General features: G+C 38.4%; 1 protein-coding gene across 1 annotated transcript; it reads left to right on the top strand.

Annotated features, from left to right (window-relative positions):
• Nucleotides 1-1,774: 1,774 nt before the first annotated feature.
• LOC119655176 (SHC-transforming protein 4) lies at nt 1,775-21,145 on the top strand. The gene is made up of 9 exons (XM_038060928.1): nt 1,775-2,023; nt 10,523-10,699; nt 10,817-10,887; nt 14,710-14,941; nt 14,995-15,137; nt 15,204-15,330; nt 15,390-15,528; nt 19,567-19,912; nt 20,596-21,145. The coding sequence occupies exons 2-9, from the start codon at nt 10,544-10,546 to the stop codon at nt 20,618-20,620; spliced, it is 1,239 nt and encodes a 412-aa protein (XP_037916856.1). The 5' UTR covers nt 1,775-2,023; nt 10,523-10,543; the 3' UTR covers nt 20,621-21,145.
• Nucleotides 21,146-21,442: the final 297 nt, after the last annotated feature.

The following is a 21,442-nucleotide window of genomic DNA, read 5'->3' as shown; positions in this document are numbered from 1 at the left end:
TGCTCTCCTAATTAATGCATTTTAGTTTCTCCCAGCGTTTTTCATCACATTCAGAAATATAGTGGCCTTCTTCATATCTTGCGCATTTCAGTTGTGTTAAGTCGTTATTGGCCGCAAGTCATTGGATTTTCCTCGCTCACAGCTACTCGATTATTAGATTGCAGATACAGGTATACCTCGACTTATCACACTTCGACTTATATCATTTCTGACTTATATTGGATAAAGATAGGCAATTATCAATTAAAGAGAAAATTTTGATATTCTCAAGGCTGTTGAAAATATCGAAGCCTTTTGGAAAGCAGTAACTAGTGGCATATTGAACAAAGCCTGGCGTAAAATCTGGCCAGAAGCGGTTGAGTTTCTTTCTGGCATTGATATCGACATCGATTCAGAAATTAACAGAGCAATACTTGGTATCGGAAAAACTATAGGTGTAATAATCGATGAAGAGGATGTATTTGACGTAATTAATACTCCTGAAGTGCCACTTTCCAACGAAGAGTTGTTGAATATTGTAACCGCTGACACAGAATTAGTACAACAAAATTTAGACGAGGGAGAAAAAAAGTTTCCAACCAAAAAAATTTGGAACACATCGAGGCAATGAAAGAAGGCAAATTGTGTCCTTTTCAATAAGTAAAAGTGTTGAATGTTGTCGGGAATTGCACAAATCGACAACTTCTCAACTACAAACCTCAGTAAGGATTCATCGTGATTTGTCATCAAATGATGAGGAGTGACTCATAAATATTCATATTTATATACATGTGCATTTTTGTATGTATTTTGAATTGATTCTTAATATGTTCTATATGCGAAATGTAAGTTTTGGTACTTCATAAGCAACAAGCGACAATTAACGCAGAATTCTTCTCTTCTTTACCCTATGCATACGAGCATGTATTTCTTACGCTTCGACTTATCACATTTTAGACTTATAACGCCCTTTTATGGAACCAATTAACGTGATAAATCGAGGTATGCCTGTACATAGCCTTGATATTATATATGTTTATTTTCCTTTATGGGAGGAATTTCACTAGTTTCCAAGTAGAAGCACACGTTCCAGAAGAATACCGAAGAACCTTTAAGGATAATGAGATTTTTCTCATTTTTAACTTCTCGGAGAATAATTAGTACTGTACCGTTTCTTTGTGGATTTAGTATGTTTATAATACAACATATTCTTTCTCTACTCTGCTTGGTCTCTGCGAGGCTTTTTATCAGTGCCTATTTCATCTCCCTCACTGGGTTCAGAGAATCGCGTACAATTCTACATTCTCAGAAATTAAACAACCGAAAAATCTGAAAAAAAGGTGAAGCTACCACTCCGTACCGATATCTGCTCCAATGAAGTTAAGTATATCTTAAAATCATAAAAATTTGCATTGTGATAGTATAGAGCATGATATACTATTATTGACGAAGTTGTAGTAGGACATAGAGTGAATCCCCGGACATACTAAACCCATTTACATTTCTAGTTATGTATAAATGGGGGAGTTGTGCATTCAAATATTTTTCCATAAGAAATACACAAAACCTTTTATACCTCAAGTGTCGAGCTTCTGGCTTTGAACTTGTTTAGATGTTTGCCTGTTTTAGTTATAAAGTGTCCTCGTTAACGGAGAACGGTTTAAATTGTTGTACTTCACTTATAAGTTTGAGAAACACAATTCGCTTACAAAAGGGTTTGTATCTCCGATTTGAAACACAAATGTCAAGTGAAACTTCTCTGCGCCGTTCTCTTCGTTCCACAAACAGCAAATACGTAAAGTAAATGTCAAAACGTCGAATGAAAGCAATAATGAAATCGAAGAACGCGGAGCGACTGTGTGATAGAGTGTTTCGATAATTTACGTATTAGCTTTGCATAATTATTTATCCTTGGTGTGTTTTATACTTATCAGTGATATCGGCGGTGGTTTCATTTTATTGATAGATGTAGATTTGTGGCTGCAGTTGCGGTTAATTGATTGGGAAGTCGAGAAAGTCAGTCGGTGGCTATTGGTCTGAATTGGTGAGTTCTGCTGGAGGCTAGAATGGACATTCAGTGTGTTTGGTGCTTTATTCGACTTGTTATCGCTCCTGGTCTGGTTGCTCCATTGGTGGCGGCGCCTCCAAGAATCTGAGACGGCTGAGGTGTGCCAATGGGCCCCGTGAAGTTCGATATGTTACTCAAAGCTTCCCAGGAATGGGTTGGTGATTAATGGCAATAATCGTTTATGTTAATACAGCTCAGCTCGAGCGACGGAGTCATTGATTAAATTACTGCTGTTGTACTATACGTTCTGAAGACTCGTTAAGGTCAGTTATGGATAGAAACATTCAATAATCTTGCATCGAATCGCGTGAGTCATCGCTCGCTTCATTCCTTCTCCAGCAGACGGAAATAGTGCGTATGCAAATTATTTATCCATTTTAACAATTCGTAAGCTTTTGTCGCCCATGCTTCTTCTGTATTGTGTCCAAACTGTGTCCAGAACGTACTAATAGTTTTAGTCGAGTGTTGTATTTATGGAGTGCTCGCATTGTATGAGATTTGTGTAAAGTCAGCGACAAAAAGAAATTCATTTGAAGAAGAAGTTGATGGTAAGGTAATTAATACAATTAGAATCGGCCCTTTGGTTCTTTGCTTTGAGTCAATTATAATGCTTGAAGTGAGGAAGGATTAATCAGGAATGTAGTAATCTCTACCAGCTATTGTATTTTGGATCTAACTTCTTTTTTAAAGATGCATCCCAGCGATTCTCACTAGTGTAAGACAAATCCATCCCTTGTGAGGCTGATTTAATTCAACCTGTAGGAAATTACTTTTACAAACACGGTGTTAGTAAATATGTTGAATTCAAAGTTTAATCATTGGAAAAACATTGTCTTTTTTCTTTTGAGTTTGTTTGCTCTCTCGTTGTCCTAGCAGACCAGAGGTGTTAATCGTGGTTCGATCCGCGATGACCCCAAGAAGACCAATTGAAGGATAATGTCTATGGTACGATCAACATCGGCAGGATGGCTCTTTGTTTTCCAACTTAATTGCCACGATTACCTTGGTCTACGTGACCTTGAAGTCTAGCAAAAGAGTGTATCATCCTCCTTCGATTTTATCTCAATTCAGCTGTCCTTAACACTCTTCTATTCCCTTGTCAGAAACATCCTTGAATATTGTGTTGTGTAGTCTGGTCCTCCTTCCGCATTTGTGACTGCTGCGTTCTTGAAGTTGTATAACGCATATTCAGCCGGACCCTCTTTTACAAAAAGAACCTTCCACGGGTTGATTATCCGTCACGACTCCGTACCCGCAATCTCGCCTCTCTACAGCAGCGACTTATCTTCCTCGTTATTTGTAATCTGTCAAACTCTGCAATTGTCTGATGCTCCGCCAACTCGGGTATTACTTTCCGTATCGCCTCGTCTTATAACACACGTAGTGCGGACATTTTTGAAGTACCCTTCGCGAAGCTCGAGATTGACTTCTACTTCCACGAGGCTATGCCGGCCGTACAACACCCTACAGCTCGGGTCCTTTGACTTTATTTCTTTCTTTAGTTTAAAGCGTAAAATAAACCCTTCACTTGCTCCTCCCTCTGAGGACAATATGTAAAAAGAAATTTGTTTCCTCATTAATTAAATTAAATTAAATCTTTCGACAGGAAATAAAATGCCTTTGTAAAAATTTACAGGCTGGTGCAAAAGTTACTAGAACTGTTGTTTTTTATATTAAATTTAAATCAAGAGATGAAATATTTTAGATTTTAAATCTGGGATCCATAAACACGTCCTCCTTTAAGTCGGGAGTGTCCAAACATTCGCGAAGCGTTCGTAACAGTTGACAAAGCTTTATTCAGTCGAACTCCATCCTGCAACAAAATCGCTCCTCTGTTCGTGATCCTCTGATCCTATGGTAATTTTATAAGCTTTGGCTGCTAACAACCGTTAAAAAAGACCCATGATAGAACACCTTGTCTTGGCCCGTTGTTCATGATGATCTAAAATTTTTCAGGAACCTTGTCGGACTTTTAATTTGATTAGGATATCGAATTCCCTTGTTGATTTTATTCTAATTAATAATGAATATAACTTTAATAAAACTTATTTGTATAAATATTGATTGAAACGATGTATCAAGTTTGACAGGCGTTGCGAGAAGCAGCTCACTGTCAGAAAACAAAAAAAAAAAATAATGAAATTTCGGAATTATGGCCAAGTGCAAATTGTTCGGAACTTGAAGAAGTCCGAAAGGTGTGTATATTGCCGTTTTCTGAATGTCTTCGGGAGCTACAGAGATTTAGTGATATGTTTTAATTAAGTCCAAGGTTGAGAAAATACATCAGTTATGGACAAGCGGAATGGGGTATCGGTCTGGAATCGTCAGGGTATTTATACGTCTGTAATCGCCTCAAGGTCTCAATTCGCCGTTGAGCTTAGGAACCGTATGAAGTGGCGAAGACCAACAGCTGCCTGCAGGTTTGCAAATACCCTGCTTAAGAAGTTCTTCGAAGTCTTTCCGGACAACTGTGAGTTTCCACGGTGATGATGGAGGAATCTTAGAAAAGATAGTGTGGTCAGTTGTGTCGAGAGAAACTACGCTCGATAGAATTTTTGGAGAAGTACGCGAATATGTCGAACGGCAATGTCTTCAAAAACGATGGAGAGTGTGTACGGAGTGCAGGTTAAGATTTTTCCTGACTACCTGAGAGAGGTTTTGGAGTCAATCAGGGATCGGCTGTGCAGATCCACTATTAATCCATAGTGGCACAGGAAGGGAGTGCTGATGTACTTTTTTAGGCTGTAATGATAACAAAGCGTCAATCCTGTATCGATTGGGTAGTGGTGCCGGCTCAAGTGGTCATAAATTATTAGGTGACATGGTGTTGCATTTCGGGTAGCCGCCGCCAGACTCCTGGAAAGTCTTGTGAAAAAGGTGAAGGGCTGGTACATTTACCGACCTTTCCCGTGAATCTACTACCACATCACCCTTTAACGGAGCCGGATCTAGATCTAGATCGTGATCTAGTCCTACTCTCCAGATGCAAAGCGCCGGCTGCATTCGTTAATTTAAAAACGGTGGATGCGGCTTCTCCAGCAACTGTGTCAACCGGCTTGATGTATCACGTGACATCTCTTCAACCACGGTTTGCGCATAGATTTCATGAATTTTATCAGCGCTAGCAGCTAACGACCAGCTCACACATACCAGGATGGCATGTAGGCTCTCTGGAAGTCTCTGCAGTCATAAACACTATAGCAGTTTGGTGCCGACTTTGTCATTCCGCAACTCCTTCATCTCGCGCAGCAGTTGGCTTGGCATACGATTACCAAGCGTTAACATAAGACGTGGGGACGGGAAGCAATTAAGTGTCTGCAAATAACAAAATAATGAAATTCTGGAGGCACGGGCGTCTGCGTTTTTTCAAGTACGTTCAAAGTTGAGGGCGTTTGTTACGCAAACTGCTCGATCAGCGGTACGCTACCCAATTAAAGGCCATATTCCAAAAGTTGTTCCACCGCTTGCCGCCGAGAGAAAATGTGTTGGTGCTGGAATAAAGCCTTAGTCGCTTTTAGGTTCATTCGTCGATGCTTCGACATCTGATAGCTGTTGTAATTGCGGCATCCATCTCTCCCTTGTAGGTGCTACGGAGGTCTTTGTTACGTTAGCTTCAGCGTATACTTTCACCTGATTGCCAAAGGGAATTTGTAGTGGTGTTGCACGATAGTCATCAAGCCTGAGAGGTGGCGGTGTTCAATTTGATCAATTTGGTTGGAAGCTGCCCTGTCTGGTGAGATCCGTGTTTGTTTCTGGATCTCTTTCCGCGCAAATCATGTGATACTACTAGTTGAATAATCCACAATCTGCTGTTATTGGTAATTTTATACAATCAAGACGTGGAGTTCCACTACATAAAGTTTATTAGTCATCTAAGTGTAAACTTGACCATGAAGTCATTCATAACGACATATTTTCAAGAAGTCCGCCTCATCATATTATTAGGTTTGTGAAAATGATTCGTTCGTCTTTTTTTGTTCGAAGTAAACACATTTGTTTCTTTATTTAACAAAATATTTATTATTCATAATATTTTCCATCGTTGTGCTATATCTTTGGTCCATCTTTCTGGCAGTGTATGGATTCCGTGTTGGAAGAACTCATTTTTCGTGGTAATCCAGTGAGATACCCATTTTTCGGCACTTGCTGCAATCTCGAAACTCTGGTTAGCTAAATCCCTGGACCATTGACCGAAACAAACGATAGTCTGATGGGGAATTATCTGGTGAATATGGCGGAGTGGGCTAACACCTCCCAGCCGAGTATTCGCAGAGTTCCCTGGACTGCTTTTTGACATGCAGTTTTGCATTATCGTGCTGAAAAATGATCTTGTCATCTCTGTCCTTTCATTCTGGTCTTTTTTCTTGCAGCACCTGGTTCAGACGTTACTGTTGCGGTCGTTCATGGTTTTTGTCTTTTACACTGAAATTGGCAAATTGAACCGTTGAAACCCCTTTCGACACATGCGAACTGTTGGAGAATGATCGTCGTATGCTTTTACAAGCAGTCGATGCGATTCCAACGCACTTTTCCTCAAGAAAAAATAATGTAGCAACACTTCCCGCAAATCACGTTTTACAGACTTTTTGTCTTTCATTTTCACACACAACACAGTACAAACACACTTGTTGACGCGATAAAGAAATAAAGTCAACTGCTCAGCTATCTAACTGATAGACATCAATTTATTGTTAAAATTGCATTTCTTGTGAATGTTGGAAGTAAGCTTACTTGAAGTATATAAGCGAATTTAATAATTAAGTCATTACGACAAGACTTTTCTCTACGATTAATGTCGGTGAGTCTGCCTCAGCGTTGTGGTTTACCCATTATTTTGGTACTTTACCAGTGTTGTGGCTAAGTTAACATAGCTACAATCAAGACGTATCGCCATTTTTGGCTGATTAGGAAATTAACCCTGAGTAAATCGCTATAATATATGATGTAGTCCTGTTCTCCAGGAAACCGGTCCCTGCTGTTGCCTTATGAGAAACATCCTTTTAATTTCTTTTTTTACTTGAGGTCAAGACTAACTCAGTGAGTGACTTGAGAAAAACGAATTCCCTGCCCGAACCATATTTGTCTCTCCAGTTGTTTGTGTGTGTGTGTGTGTGAGCTGGAGAGAGGCAAAGCCTCTGAGTATTGAGCACCCCATAGTGATCCATTGTACTCGATTCTTCCGTCTAACGGAATATCCCGGATTCGTTTATTTAACTAGGCTTTCCGTTAGTCAGCACCAAAAATCTGATGTCTGATGCGTCCATAGGCGGGGCACCGGCATAGAAAATGTTCCGTGGATTCCTCATTACAGGAGGGATACGTATCATCTTGGAGAATTCCTAATCTAAACATATGCCCAGCTAGTGAATTAAGGCCTGTCAGAATGCCTACAATACTTCTGCAAGTCTTCCTGCTTTTCGACAGCATAAACTTAGCACTATCTTTGTTTGGTTCTGACAGTGCTGGTGTGTTTAGCAGCAGCCACTTGTCATTTTGGGAAGCTTGTTCCCAGTTTTTGATAGCAGCATTAGCCAATGCTACTGACACCCTAATTGCTGGTTCCGGTCCGGGCATGGGGGAAATTGAAACCTCTTTTGGTAAAGCATCCGATATTTCATAAATATATCACAATGATCGGGTACCCAGAGTAGTTTCACCCTATTGAATCTAGAAACAGAATTCAATCGATTTCTATATTCGTTAACGATCTTTGAAGTGATCAAAGGACTGCTCAACGCCCTCAATGCAGCTTGACTTTCACTACAGATTGCGATGCGCCTGTCCTCCAACCGCTCTTCAATCATCCACATTGCCGCCCTTAGGATCGCATACACTCCAGCCTGAAAGACAGTTGTATATTCTCCCAAGGGAAAAGACCACTTTTCGTTTTTACTCGAGAGGTAGACTCCAGCTCCAGACCCCTGTTCTGTTTTTGAGCCATCGGTGTAGAAGTCATCAGTATATCTTGACACGCATTCTTCTGGTTCGTCCTAGTTCGTTTCAAGACATCTTCATATCTTCTACCAAACAGATGTATGAGGATCCGAGAATCAGAAGGCATTGCAACAACTCTTCCAATGCTCTGTATCCCCCATGCCCATTATTTCCCCATAGATCTAATCGAATTAGTCTATGAGTTGCTCTCATTGGAGTGCTCTAAATAAGCAAATCCAATGGCTGCAAATCGAGTAATGCATACAGAGCTGCGCCAGATGTCGTGCTCATGGCACCGGTGATACCCAGACACAGTGTGGCTAGTTTACAGCGAAAACTCTTTTGTTTCACCTTAACACACCACATAACGAATGCATAAGTGAACATCGACCTAATGATAGCAACATATATCCACATTACTATCTGAGGTCTAAGTCCCCATGTCGAGGCAAAGGTCCGCCTACACAGTTCATAAGCTGTGAGAGCTCGTTTACTTCTACATATTTGCTCCGAAGAAGCTTTTTGTCTAGACTAACTCCCAGATAATTCACTCCTTCGGAGAGTTGAAGGGTTGTACCGCTTATCTGTGGACAGCAAAGACCATTTAGTTTCCTCCTTTTTGTAAATAATACCATTGTGGTTTTATTTGGATTTACTGAAAGCCCATGCCTTGTCTTTGAGGGCAGCCTTCCGTCGCTTCCGTTTTTAGGTAGCCGACTCATCCTTTTTAAGGACTCTGCACAGCTTAGAAGTCTCCCTTTCACCTTCTGGTTCCTCACAGTATGCTCTAAAACAGTCTCGTTTCGCACATTTTACGAGCCTCTTATATTCACGTTGTGAGTTCCGGATATTTAACCAGTCTTCTTCCTTATTGCTTTTGCAAGTACGATTTATAAGTTGCCTGGTTGATTTCGTGAGTCTTTGCAATTCTCGGTTCCACCATGGAACCGTTGGCTTCGGGAAATAGGACAAACCTCTTCCAAGCACTCTAAAAGTGTGCGATTCAGACTTTCCAATTGATTTTCTATCGCCAAAGGAGTCCTTAGTCTCCTAGGGAACTCCATTTTGTCGGCAAGAAGTTCATTGCACTTTGTTCAATTCGTTTTCCTAGGGTTCCGTCTTTGCCTCTCCAGACCACATTGGACTCAATTTTATCCGTTTTTAAAGAAGGGTTTATTCTAAAAGTGAAACCTGATCAGGTGGTTGATCATTTTGGCTTCCATCATTTGAAAAGTTGGCGTGATTTTGCAAACTCTTATTGATAGGCTCGGGAATGAAATATCGGTAAATAATGTTCCTTCCAATTTGCAAATATGATGAATAGGGAAGCCATTGGAAGCGCCTGGGTTGAAGGTAGTTGAGGCTTTGAGTTTGAAGGAAAGGTACTTTATTATGAGGAAATTTTGCGTCTCCTACATCCACTTACAGATTCACAAGCCTAGATCCTGAGCACCGCAGCTACCGATTCCTTCGAATAAACAGATGTTCTTGTGAAGTGTTTCGGTGTATAAAATGAATAGCACAGGGATAAGTGCACAACTTTGAGGTATACCATTGTTGACATTCACTGACTACCTTTTTGTCTGATACAAACATTTCCCGCGATATGTTTTTCTTTCATTCAAAAATTTGGGAAATTATTCAAAATTATAAACTTACGGGCGACTGGCAGGAAGTAAAATTCAAAATTTACTGTTTTGTTGTTCGGTTTTATCGTCTTTTATGGTGCTAGCTGGCTACCAAAGATAATGAATGACGTCTCGCGGTAATGGAGACGAATATATTGGCTGGAAATAGTGGTGCAATACGCTACCATCACGTCTGAAATGGTGACATCTGCGATCAATTTGGGGTTGCACCTATTATATTTAATGATATGGTTATGTAAATTCATTAGCCTAAACATCGAAATGGATGGGAAAGTGTCCATGGGCCGACCGAAAACGTGATGTTTTGATACATTAGACAGTGATTTGAGGACCTCTAAACTGCATTCGAACCAAGCCTATGATCCAGACACAAAAAAAAAATGATTAATACACTCGTCGTTAATGATCAATACACTCGTCGATAGGAGTTAATTATTTTCCTTTTAAAACAACACATGCGATAATCTTGTAAAACTTATATTAAATCATTTTATTTCTTCTTTTGATTAGACAACAAAGGGAAGCGAGTTATTTTTGACCATATTTTCTTTACTCATTCGATTTGAGAACATATATTTCTATTTTTGAGAATTCTATTCCGGATCTGCTGTTTCTTTGCATTTAATTTTCACGCATAAATATCAACTTTCGTTTATCCTTTACAGTTTCTGGTGTTACCACCATTTCCTCTTTGCGGCTTTCAAGTAGGAACATTATTGTTAGTGCAGGAGTATGAATTTGTCTCTCCTTCTACAGAGCTGCGAAGAATGAATTTCTTCCTTTTTATCTTTATCCATTGAATACAAAAGAGTATTATTGATTTTTTTATGAGTCATGTATATGAGTTTAGTATGAACGTTTAATTTACGTATTTCTTGCATACACATTACAGGGAGCGACGGAGTAGAGGATAATGTTGCGGAACTATGGAGGATTCTTTGATACAGAAGAGGACGGCGGGGGCGACAACTTTGCAAATGCCAGACTACAAAAGAATTCAATGAGTAGCGATGGCAATTGCACCACTCCAGATGACTTTCTGCCTAAGAAGACATCATTCAAAGTTAGGGTAAGTGTACGATAATGTATGGCAATGATTTAATATCCAAGGCGTGTCTGCATAATTAATTTTATATGCGATATTACTAGATGGGTAGAGGCTTAACTAAATTATATATTTTTTCAGTATATCGGGTGTATCGAAATCAAGACGTCCGTGAAGACATTGGACTTCAAAACTAGAGCACAGCTTGCAAGGTAAGGGTTTATGTTTATATTGTGTGAAACGACTTTAATATGATTAGGTGATTAGGCGTTGTTTTGTGTTTATGGAATTTTATTCTTTTACTGCACAGGAACGTTGTGAGTTGGCATTAGGCCTTCCAAATTGTATAAATGAGCATGTTGTTGGTCATTATCATTTTCACAACATAAATTTTGAAGTCTGAAGCATAATTACTCCTTTAGTAAACAAAGTTGTAATGAAGCGCATATCGCTCGATGCGGTTTTAAACTTTCTAAAGTAGCTTCTAACAAAATTAAAGTAAATTCCACAGTTGTTAGATTTCAAACACAATCAATGGTTAAGATACATGAAAATGTTCAGCATATTTCAATATAATTTAAATATATATACATATAAAAGTTGTTTCAAAACGAGTTGTATGTGTGGCGATTTCTCATGCAATTCTGAGCAAAAAGTCTTGAACGATTTTTTTCCGATTTCTTAATTTGTTAGTTGTTATAGGCATTTTTTTTAAGCGCCGCCTTTACAGTTGTCTAAGTGTTGGGTTCGTTGTGTACTGTGACGCCCTGGCAAACTAACCTCTAGCGTGATCGGGCCTTCTTCTCTTAACATGGGCGGCGATGCGATATCTAGAGTGTGATTTATTACAAAACAAGTCAGAATACCGGAAGCTTGCGCTTCGGGTATAAAGGTTTTGTGTTTATCTTATGTAAGAAATTTCAACGCACATTTTTCTATCCGTATATAGCTACAAATCCAACATAATCCTTCATATTTTTCCAAACCACGAGACATACGTACATATTACAGCCATAGATATAAACACTCTAAACAAACAAACTGCCTATTTCCGAATACTGTACGCACATAGGCGCGTATATAAATTGATCGTACCCATATTTCCGATTTACTTCTTATATCTATTTGAATTAGGCACTACCCGCAAAGTTCATTAGCACGCATATATTATATACCTTCATACAGACATGTCTGGTTGACAGATAACTAAAAAACTAAAACAAAATAATTCTCTGCGACCCAGTCCATAAGAACTCATTTCGTTGTGGTATTGACGAATTGATATGTGATGATGACGTCATGCAGGTTGTAGAGTGCACGAAATTGTGGAGTTTCACCCCCTATAACTTTGTTAATACTAGTTGGATTTTCTTCAAACTTGACCAAACTGTGCACTATGTTCTTTATTACACACATGCCAAATTTTGTACTTCTGGGATGAACACAAGGGGGGGGCCGGGTAAATTTCTAAAATGTGGAAATATACTATTATTAATTTTATTTGTGCAGATATCGGAACCGGATATATTTTGAGGCCTAGATTTCGTAGAGATGCACCACTGTGATTTTTTTCAGATTTTTCGGTAGGATAGGTTCTGAGAACGAGACCTGTTACCCTTTTTGATGGTCATATTTTGAGCCCTCACTCCCCTATGTTTCACCCAACATCAAATATTGAACCAGTTTCGAGAAGTACTAATTGAGACCTTTTATTTGATACCCCACATGGCTACATTCTGTGAAAAAAAATTTGCACAAATTTGTTTCACACAAAATCTTAAAAAGCAAACATAGGACGGGTCGTTCCATCTATTTTGCCTAGCATAAATGTAAAAAGCAACCAACATGCGTTAGAAAAAAATGGAGTTCTATAGTTTTATTCTCGATATTGCAATGAAAGACTCTTGATGTGACTCAGATTTCCATCTTTAAAAAACGTTGCCAGGAAGTCAAATCCTTGCATATGCCAGAGACTGGCTACCTATTTTTTAAAAAAAAGTGTGTTGTACAAGTGGAAGTCAAGAGGCGATTTACCTTCTTATCTCCCGCTTTTTTCAGTGATAAGGTTGGTCGAAACAGGGGTTTTACGGGTAAGCAAAGAGTCTGTGATGGCGCCAACTTTTTTATGAACGTAATGGCACAAAATTCTGCTGTCAGTTCTTAGATGTTTTCGGCCCTGTTGAATTCTTTCTGATTATAAACACAGTACATGCATGCAATCTTTTTCTTGACTACTGGCGCATCAGTAGCAATTAGAAAGTCAAATCTTTTTGCCTCCTCATCATGATTTGAAGGTCAACGCTCTCATACACATGTTTTCCGTCCAACGTCGCAACCATAAAATATTCCTTATTGTTCTTGGCAATTGACATATGAAGAAGAGCTTCATTTAGGCAGGAGGTAGCCGAGTGCTTTTTCCAGTACACATGGTTGAATTTGGAGTTTGAGTTCAATAAAAACTGTTGATCTGTTATTTGAGCTGTATCTTGACTTGGTTCACGGCCTCTCTAAGGGCCTCCTTGAACTTTGCCGTTATGAAAGGAAGTTGAAAAAATGGTAAGAAGGGGGCGGTGTAAGTACGAGTACCTTCAGTGTTGTTATATCATTTGGCCATTAGTATAAGATGTTCCTTGTTGTTCTGATTATCTCCGCTTTCTCCACTGGTACTCCTCGTGAAAGGAGCGAAATCTTTTAATGGATACCAACAAATTTTAGACGTTACAGTCCTGGCATAAGTTTGAGTTGGACATCATTATATGAGCCACGGATTGTGTTGCAAGTATTAATTGATTTTATTTAGAAATCTGAAATTGGAATTACAAATTAGCTCCTTTAGTACTGAGCTTTGTGTGGAATTGATGGAGTCGCCATTGAACATCGCTTTGGTGTATAGCAGTTTTAGTTATACGAATATTCGGTTTGTCATGCAAAAAGAAAATTAAATCTGCAACGGCCTTTTTGAGAGCACTGTTTGGTGTGAAAAGTAACGATATTATATGATAATTGTTTTGATTTGCGAAAAATTCTAAAGAGGTTTTGTTTTTAGCAGAACTTGAAACGTTATGAAGTATCTTGCCAGTGATATTTTTTATTGCTTTGAGGTCACTAAGTTTGGGAAATCGAAATGTGACAGTCTAAATTAATTAATTCAAAGTAATTCCATTAAAGAACTTTAGAATCTGGTGTAGGATCTATCGTTTTCACGATGCGATAAAATATGATGAGTGCTCAAAAATTGGTAGCGAAGAAAAATCTGCTTTAATTGGAATATGAATCTTAGTCATGCGTTGTTCGTATGCAATCCTAAGGGCTGCAATCTGGATGATTAACGAGTGGTTGAAGGGCAGGTGCATCGCAATCTGTAACGATAGTCAAGCTGCATTGAGGGCGTTGAGTAGTGCTTTGATCACTTCAAAAATTGTTCAGGAATTTGGAAACCGATTGAATTCTGTTTCTAGATTCAATACGGTGGATTTACTCTGGGTACCTAGTCATTGTGGTGTAGAGGGAAATGAAATCCCGGATACCTTAGCAAAAGAGGCTTCAGCTTTCCCCATGCCCGAACCGGACCAGCAATTGGGGTGTCGCTAGCATTGGCGCTAGGATTGGCTGAAAACGAAAATAAGGGCTCAAAAAAAAGCTAGTTTGTCGATGCTACATCAAAACTATTTAAAATCATATACGCACATAAAGCACCTAAGAGAAAAACATGTCCTGTCGATGGTCTACAGGAAAGTTATACTAAAATCGTAACAACTCAGAAACTATGATAGCTGAGGAATTGCGATAAAAAATATGTAATGGAAAGGAGCCTTCTATTATTTAACAATAAAGAGTGGTCTTTGGAGAGTTATTACTTTCAAATAATTTACTTTATTTTTACAGTTTTATATTTATGGCAGTTTTTGAGTTATAACGATCTTAGTATTGTAAAGGTGGTGATTTTTTTGTTTAGAAATTACAATGTATGAAGCATGAAATTTCAAGGTCAACATCACATTTAATTTTTTTCTTTTAAAATCATTATTATTTAGGGAGTGCATAAACCTAGTTTGTGAAGCGGCTGGCTTGAAATCTCAAAGAAAGCGGCGACCTGACAAAAAACTAACGCAATACATATCAGAACGACCATGTATGCAAAATTCAGGGGCCAATGTGAAAATCAATGTCACAAAAAACGCAATAAGTTTAAGGAGTATTGAAACAGGTGATATGATCGTCAATCACGACTTACCGAGAATAAGCTTTGCTTCGGGTGGTGATCAGGTAAATAGCACCCTAAATTTATCGATTTCCAATACAACGGTTTTGATTTTAAGGATACCCTCGATTTCCTGGCTTATATCGCGAAAAACTTAGACGGCTGGAGAGCGTGTTACGTTCTTGAATGTGGCGGGGATCAGTCTCAAGAGTTGCTTTCTACAATCGGGACAGCTTTCACAACCCGCTTCAAAGCATTAAAGTAAGTTCACCTTTCAGATTCATATGTCTTTCAAACAGTTTAGAAATGTTTACTTCTCCTATCTAGTTTAAACAATTACAACATCAAAGAAGAATATGATAAGGATTATTACAACGATTTGCCAGATAAGCTACCACCAGATCTCCTTTTTGATAATGACCTACCCCAACAGGTGACACAATTACATTTGAAGGTAAACTTTAATTAATTTAATTAATAATTAATTAAACTTTTAATTAATTTAATTTGCAGAAGCCAAGACATAGACTAAGCAGTAATTTGATCGATTTGAATAGCCCACCGCCCGATCATATACCAAAAGTGGATTTATCATTGGATGCCAACAGTAACAATAACTCTGCTGTAGTTGTAAGGGATGTCTTTGATATACGTAAGTTTCTTTTGTTGATTCAAAGTTATAATTTTATTCACCTATACCATGTTGACTTTGTTTGTGGTGAGATTGGATAAATGTTTTGCTTGCAAGGTTTTGTGTAAAAGAAAACCTTCTCTACATCGTATTAATATTTGACTTTGTCACATGTTCTTTTCTCAAAAATGTCTGTATTGATTGAAACGATGTTCGGGGAGCATATAGAAACATGCACAAGAAAGGGGGAATGAAATGTTTCATCGTTGTGGATTAAACGGGATCATGTATAATTTTGAGATTTAAATATACTGGAAGGGAAATAGGTAAAAATCAGACTTAGGATCCAGCGGCGATGTTGAGGCTATTGAATGTTATCACAACAAAGTTGTGTATTTGATTTGTTCGCAAATTTTTGCGAAATGGTGGGTAATGCAACAAACACATCGGTGGTGTTGATTTGGACAACATGCTAGTAGCGCTATATCGAATGGATATAGGAATTAAGTGCTATTATATAAAGATATTTTTTGTTATGTTAGAAAAATCCGAAGTTCTTTATTTCTTTACTTTATTTTTATTTTTATCTAAACCGAACACTAACCCAGAGGTTTGGATAATAGGTTTTTCCCCTACGGTTTAGTTTTTATATCTAAAAACGAATACCTGAATAAGGTAATGGAAAATTTTATTGGGTACCTGCTAAAATAGTTGTTAAGTACATTAACTTATGTAGAGCTGATCTTGGTGTAGTTTTGCAGCTTTATTCTTGTTTGTTTTAAAGTTTTCCCATGATTTCGACTTTAACATAGCACCCGAACGATGAGCACCATTTCTATTATTATAGTACAGGGAATAAACCCTGACCCGGGGAACGATTCGCGGTTCGCTAAGCCATTTTCATGCAGACCTACTCCCCCACTTCGACCAGTAGATAGCAATTGAAGTGCTACTAAATGCAACTGGTCGGAGGGAGGAAAAGAACAAAATGGAAAGGAAGAAATTCAATGCTTACTTACAGATAAATGAATTAGTTTATATATATTTGGTTGTTGTAAACCTCTATGCAGTGCACAGTGCGGCAATTATATCTACGCCATTATTTACGGTTCTTGGGAATGTGTTCCAGTGTTCCCAAGAATGTTAGGAGAAACTTGCGAGCCATCTATCGATCGCCCTGGAATGGTGAGAGTTGTATTGCATAACATAGCAGTTGACGTCTTTTCTTAATGTTACCTATTCCCTGCGACTTAAGTCTTCTGATCAAATTGTCTATGAGTATTTACCTGAACCGTCCTTCGGACACTTAGGATTGTCTTTTGACCATTTTCCACGTTTTCGTAATAAACTAGGACGTGCCACAGATAAAGGCGCGTTTGATGGCGGTCCATTGCTCATTAATATTTTTGGGCAGTCAATTTAAAGTTCGTGGTATTTGCAACAGGAAATGTTACTTATTGAATTTAAGGAGTCGGTCCTTTGTGCCTCAGTAAGTAGATGCAGCCACGACGAGCGATCGAAGGTAAATCGTCTCACTGGCACGACATAGCTGGGCGCAAATTTAGAAGCATACAAAGCGAGTGAACTGATAAGCAGCCTATTTCTGAATCAATGCCGTATGTTTTTGTTAGGGATTAGTGTTTTCTTTCGCCAGAAAATCTAAGACTTTATCCAAGAAGAAATAGAACTGGGCTTTATGAGCACTAAATTTTCAAAGTCCGTCTTGCTTCAGCATAATCCTTACTATTGCAGTACATGTCCAAAGTAGTATTTTCGGAATGCAACTTGATTTTTCTCCTGCTATATTCCTGCAAGTCATCTGAGTTCTCATAGCTTTCCGACGTGTGTTTCCAACAATCGTCTTCCAGAGTATTTTTTTGTCTAGTGTTATTCCCAAATATTTGAACTCTGTTTCTCGTTGCACCTCTATCCCATGTAACTTAATGACTCTCAAATGATCAAGTTTATGCTTCCTAGTGAATAGTACTAAGGCTGGATTGATACGCAACCCGCCTTCCTGCATCAGACACTAGTAATTCTTAGTTCAGTTTGGATTGCATCACATAGCGTATCCTCATACAGACTTGTATTTCAATATTCGTTAGCTCTCCTAGGAGTTCATCAACTTACCTTTGCCTTACTTCTGAAGACAATTGAGGTCCATAACATCCTCTTTGGGAAGAAATAAAGTCCTAAGCCATTCCACAATGCCTTCCGTCGCGCAGTATACTAGAATGTGATCTGGTCGAAAACACGAGCTTCACACTCCATCTCTTGTACATTTGCCTGACGACAAGGTCTTCTTTAATAATTTCTTGCTCCTCACGAGTGAGTATTTGCTCCGAAAATACTTTCGGCAGTATGACCAATAGAATACCCTTCACCACACTAGCATAGCCAATGACGGGCCTCCCGACTCCTGCCTTGACCGCTGACCTACTTGAAGTTTCCTTCCTCTTCGGGGGTTGGGTTTTTTGGGAGCATTCTCCTCATGTGCGCTAATTTCCGCAGCTCCCCGTTTTCTTGGCTCCGATAATGAAGGCTTAGGTCTATTCTGAGCCTTGTTTAGGGCATCTTCTGGTTTCAGGCCTTCCTTCAGATAACAGCAGGTACCATTTAGCACCTCGCCACAGTTCCAGACGTGCTTTTGCTTGTCTCTGCTTATTGAGCAGTGGCCTTTGTTGGTTATGGTCCTCGCAGTAAGCCAATGTTGACCTTGGCTCCATTGCTTGACTTCTCCACTTCTTCCATTTTGGCTTATTGTCCTATCATAGACAGGCTTTTAAAAAAACCCAAATCGTAAAAAGGCGTAGGAGGAAAATAAAAAAAAACTGTAACTGTCTTGCCCTTGAAAATGTGCAACATAAATTCACCCGTTCCCTCTTCTTTAAGAAAAGCAAGGCTCGTGTGGACTAGCGTTAAAATAAATAAAACAATTTGGCGAAACTCGCACAAACACTTGGAAAATTGGCATGAGAAACTGTGTCTCAACTGCAATGCGAAGACCGTTTCAGCTTGCTTGAGTCGCACCCATTTATTAATGTGCACCATTTTATTAGTTCCCATTTATCATAAAAGAGTGCGCTGTGACGAAATCATTCCTTTTGTTACGTACATTCGAAGAACAACTCTACAAATCTGTCAAGCGGATACTGTCAGAATTCTCGCTTAAGTTGGAGAAACTAAGCATTATAGGGTCTCGTTACAATTGTGGAAGAGCGTGGGCACATTCAAGAAACTTTTTTCGATAGCTAGAAATAGCAGTCGTAAAGTCAGCCTCCATTCGAAGCATGTTTGATTTTTCAGTAACAAAGTAGTTTCGAAATTTGCGCGTTGTTAGTGTACAAATTTTAAATCTCTTTTTCGACCAAGCAGAGAACAGTTTAGAGCGTATCCTTAAGCCACCTCAGTTTAAAGGCGAAATAAATTTGATAGATTTTATCGAATTTTCCTAAGACCAATTTTATACTACACGTGAGTATTTCTTAAGGATGAAATTAGCGGATGAAATTGAGACGTCGGCGCCCAGGAGAATATAAAAGCGGAGAAAAATTAATGGTGATCATGAATAGAATTACGGTCACAAGCAAACTGAAGCGCTGTTGGCGGGCAAGATGATCACTAGTTTCTTACTTCCTTTTGTAATCATTTCAGTAGATCCATTGACTATACACACTACGATCGCTCACTGGGAATATATTGATGTGTACAGTTTCTTCTAGGCTGATTTCATATAAATATAATTAGCTAGGTTAGTTTGGTGAGGGAAGAAGCTGCTTCAAGCACTCAGGTCATTTGTTAGGTCCATTGTACTGCGACCTAAAAGCGTCAATTTAGTGGCCCCCGCCTAAGGTATTCGCATGCTTTTGTGAATCTGAAAACATCTTCCAGAGGCAGAATGTCCGTAGGTTCTTCTTGGAAGAAAATCTTACCGAGGATCTTCGTAGGCCATACAATATTCCATGTGGTTAGTCAGAGTATAACTTAGATCCTGAGCATTTCAGTTTATTTGTGAAGTGAATAATGCATTTTTTGATTTCTCATTTTTTCAATTTCCAGAACCATTCTCACTTTCCGCTGAGGTACAACGTTCGCAACTAATGACAGAATCATGGTTCCACCCATCTATAAGCCGGCCTGTAGCAGAGGGTCTTCTCAAAAACGATGGCGATTTCCTAGTGAGAGAGTCTCAAGGCAAACCGGGTCAATATGTTTTAACAGGACTCGAGAACACTACACCGAAGCATTTGCTGCTCATAGATCCTGAAGGCATTGTGAGAACAAAAGACCGTATTTTCGACAGCATAAGCCACTTGATAAATTATCACTGGACAAATTCCTTACCTATAATATCGGAAGAGACTGAACTCGTTTTAAGAACTCCAGTCCTTAGAAGTGCGCAAAAGTAAGGGTTGGAAACTACAACGAATGTTTCTAACTATTCGTATATTTTTATTAAAGGTAACATTAATAAATGTGAAATGGACTTTGCTGTGAGCGGAAATGTGTCAGGGGAGATAGTAAGGAAATGATACTAGAGTTACTTAATTCTTTGATAGACACGTTAATTTTTCGTTGGGAGCTTACGACACGAACTATCATTCGCGCTTTTTAAAACAATATGAAGTAATTATATACAAGAGGTGATGGATAACGATATGGTCTAAATACAAACAATGACTGAAACAAACTGATCAATGGACGTAATGCATATTTTGATAAATGCTAAGGGTCACCCCAGGCATGTATTTAGTTCCCTATACAACGTAATAAAGTAATCGCTTTGAATATTTAGTCAATTAGCACTACTCAATTTGAACGGACCTATCGAAAATGCTTAGCACTATTAGAGCAAACGCTTAGAAGTTGTCAATTGAACAGGAAGGCTTAACAAAACGAAGCAATGACGGAACGACGAAAAGATAAATGCATTTATTCAATATATTTATTTTACTTTAGGTTTAAGATGTTTGCAAAACGAACAAATTTACGCAAATCACGAACAAAATTTCACTTCATTTCAGCACAATTATATTAGGCTGGCCTTTTTAGGTGTATATTCAACGTCAAAATTCACTTTTCTTATAGATCTTCCATTCTACATGTGCCATAGAAGTATTTAATCATTCTCCTCTTCCTAAGATACGATTTGGCCACAACTTTTAAGTCTACACTGCATGATTATACACTATCTATTTTACGTGCTGTGCTATTAAGCCTTCAATATTTTACCTATAAACGTAATATAATTTTAAATGGAAATTATTTTTGAAGAATTCTCTTGAAGTAAAGATGAAAACTAGACCCTGGTTTGAGAATGTACTTTTTAACGAATTTTTACTATTGTATGAGAAAAGATGATGTATTTTCGTAGTAAACCCATGAATCGACTGAAAGAATATTTTTTATAATGCAAGTTCATCCTTCATCGAGGAGCTTTACACTATTCTGGGAATAATGTCGATCTGATTCATATTTCTTGATTGTCGTTTGTATACATTTAGTGTACGTTTCTTAGTCATCAAGTTAATGAGAAACTATGTGTTGCATTGTAAAAGAATACATTTTCACTTCATTGGATGTACATTTTGGTTGTATATATTTTTATTAGCAAATATATATATGTATGCAATTCTAATTCCGTTTTCTTTTTTTGAATTTATTTAAAGGTAATTTAAATATTCAGTAATTCAAGCCCCTTTGCCTTCATCTATGTAAATTTGGGACGAAGTTTTACTTAAGTGATATTGTTCTTATCCTGACCAGAGTTTATAAACAATCCAGCTTAGCTTCCAATTGTATCAACCAATTAAAGTTAGGATCATTCAATTTCGAAGGATAACACAATTTGTTCGGTAAGTTGAGTAAGAGAAAAGAAGGCAGTAATCCTACGTTCCATAACAAACCACAGCAAATGCTGTTGATAATGTACAAG

Source organism: Hermetia illucens, chromosome 4 (assembly GCF_905115235.1).
Source record: "Hermetia illucens chromosome 4, iHerIll2.2.curated.20191125, whole genome shotgun sequence".
Classification (NCBI taxonomy): Eukaryota; Metazoa; Arthropoda; class Insecta; order Diptera; family Stratiomyidae; genus Hermetia; species Hermetia illucens.
Note: the sequence above shows the minus strand (reverse complement) of the source record. Positions and strands in the feature narration are given on the sequence as shown.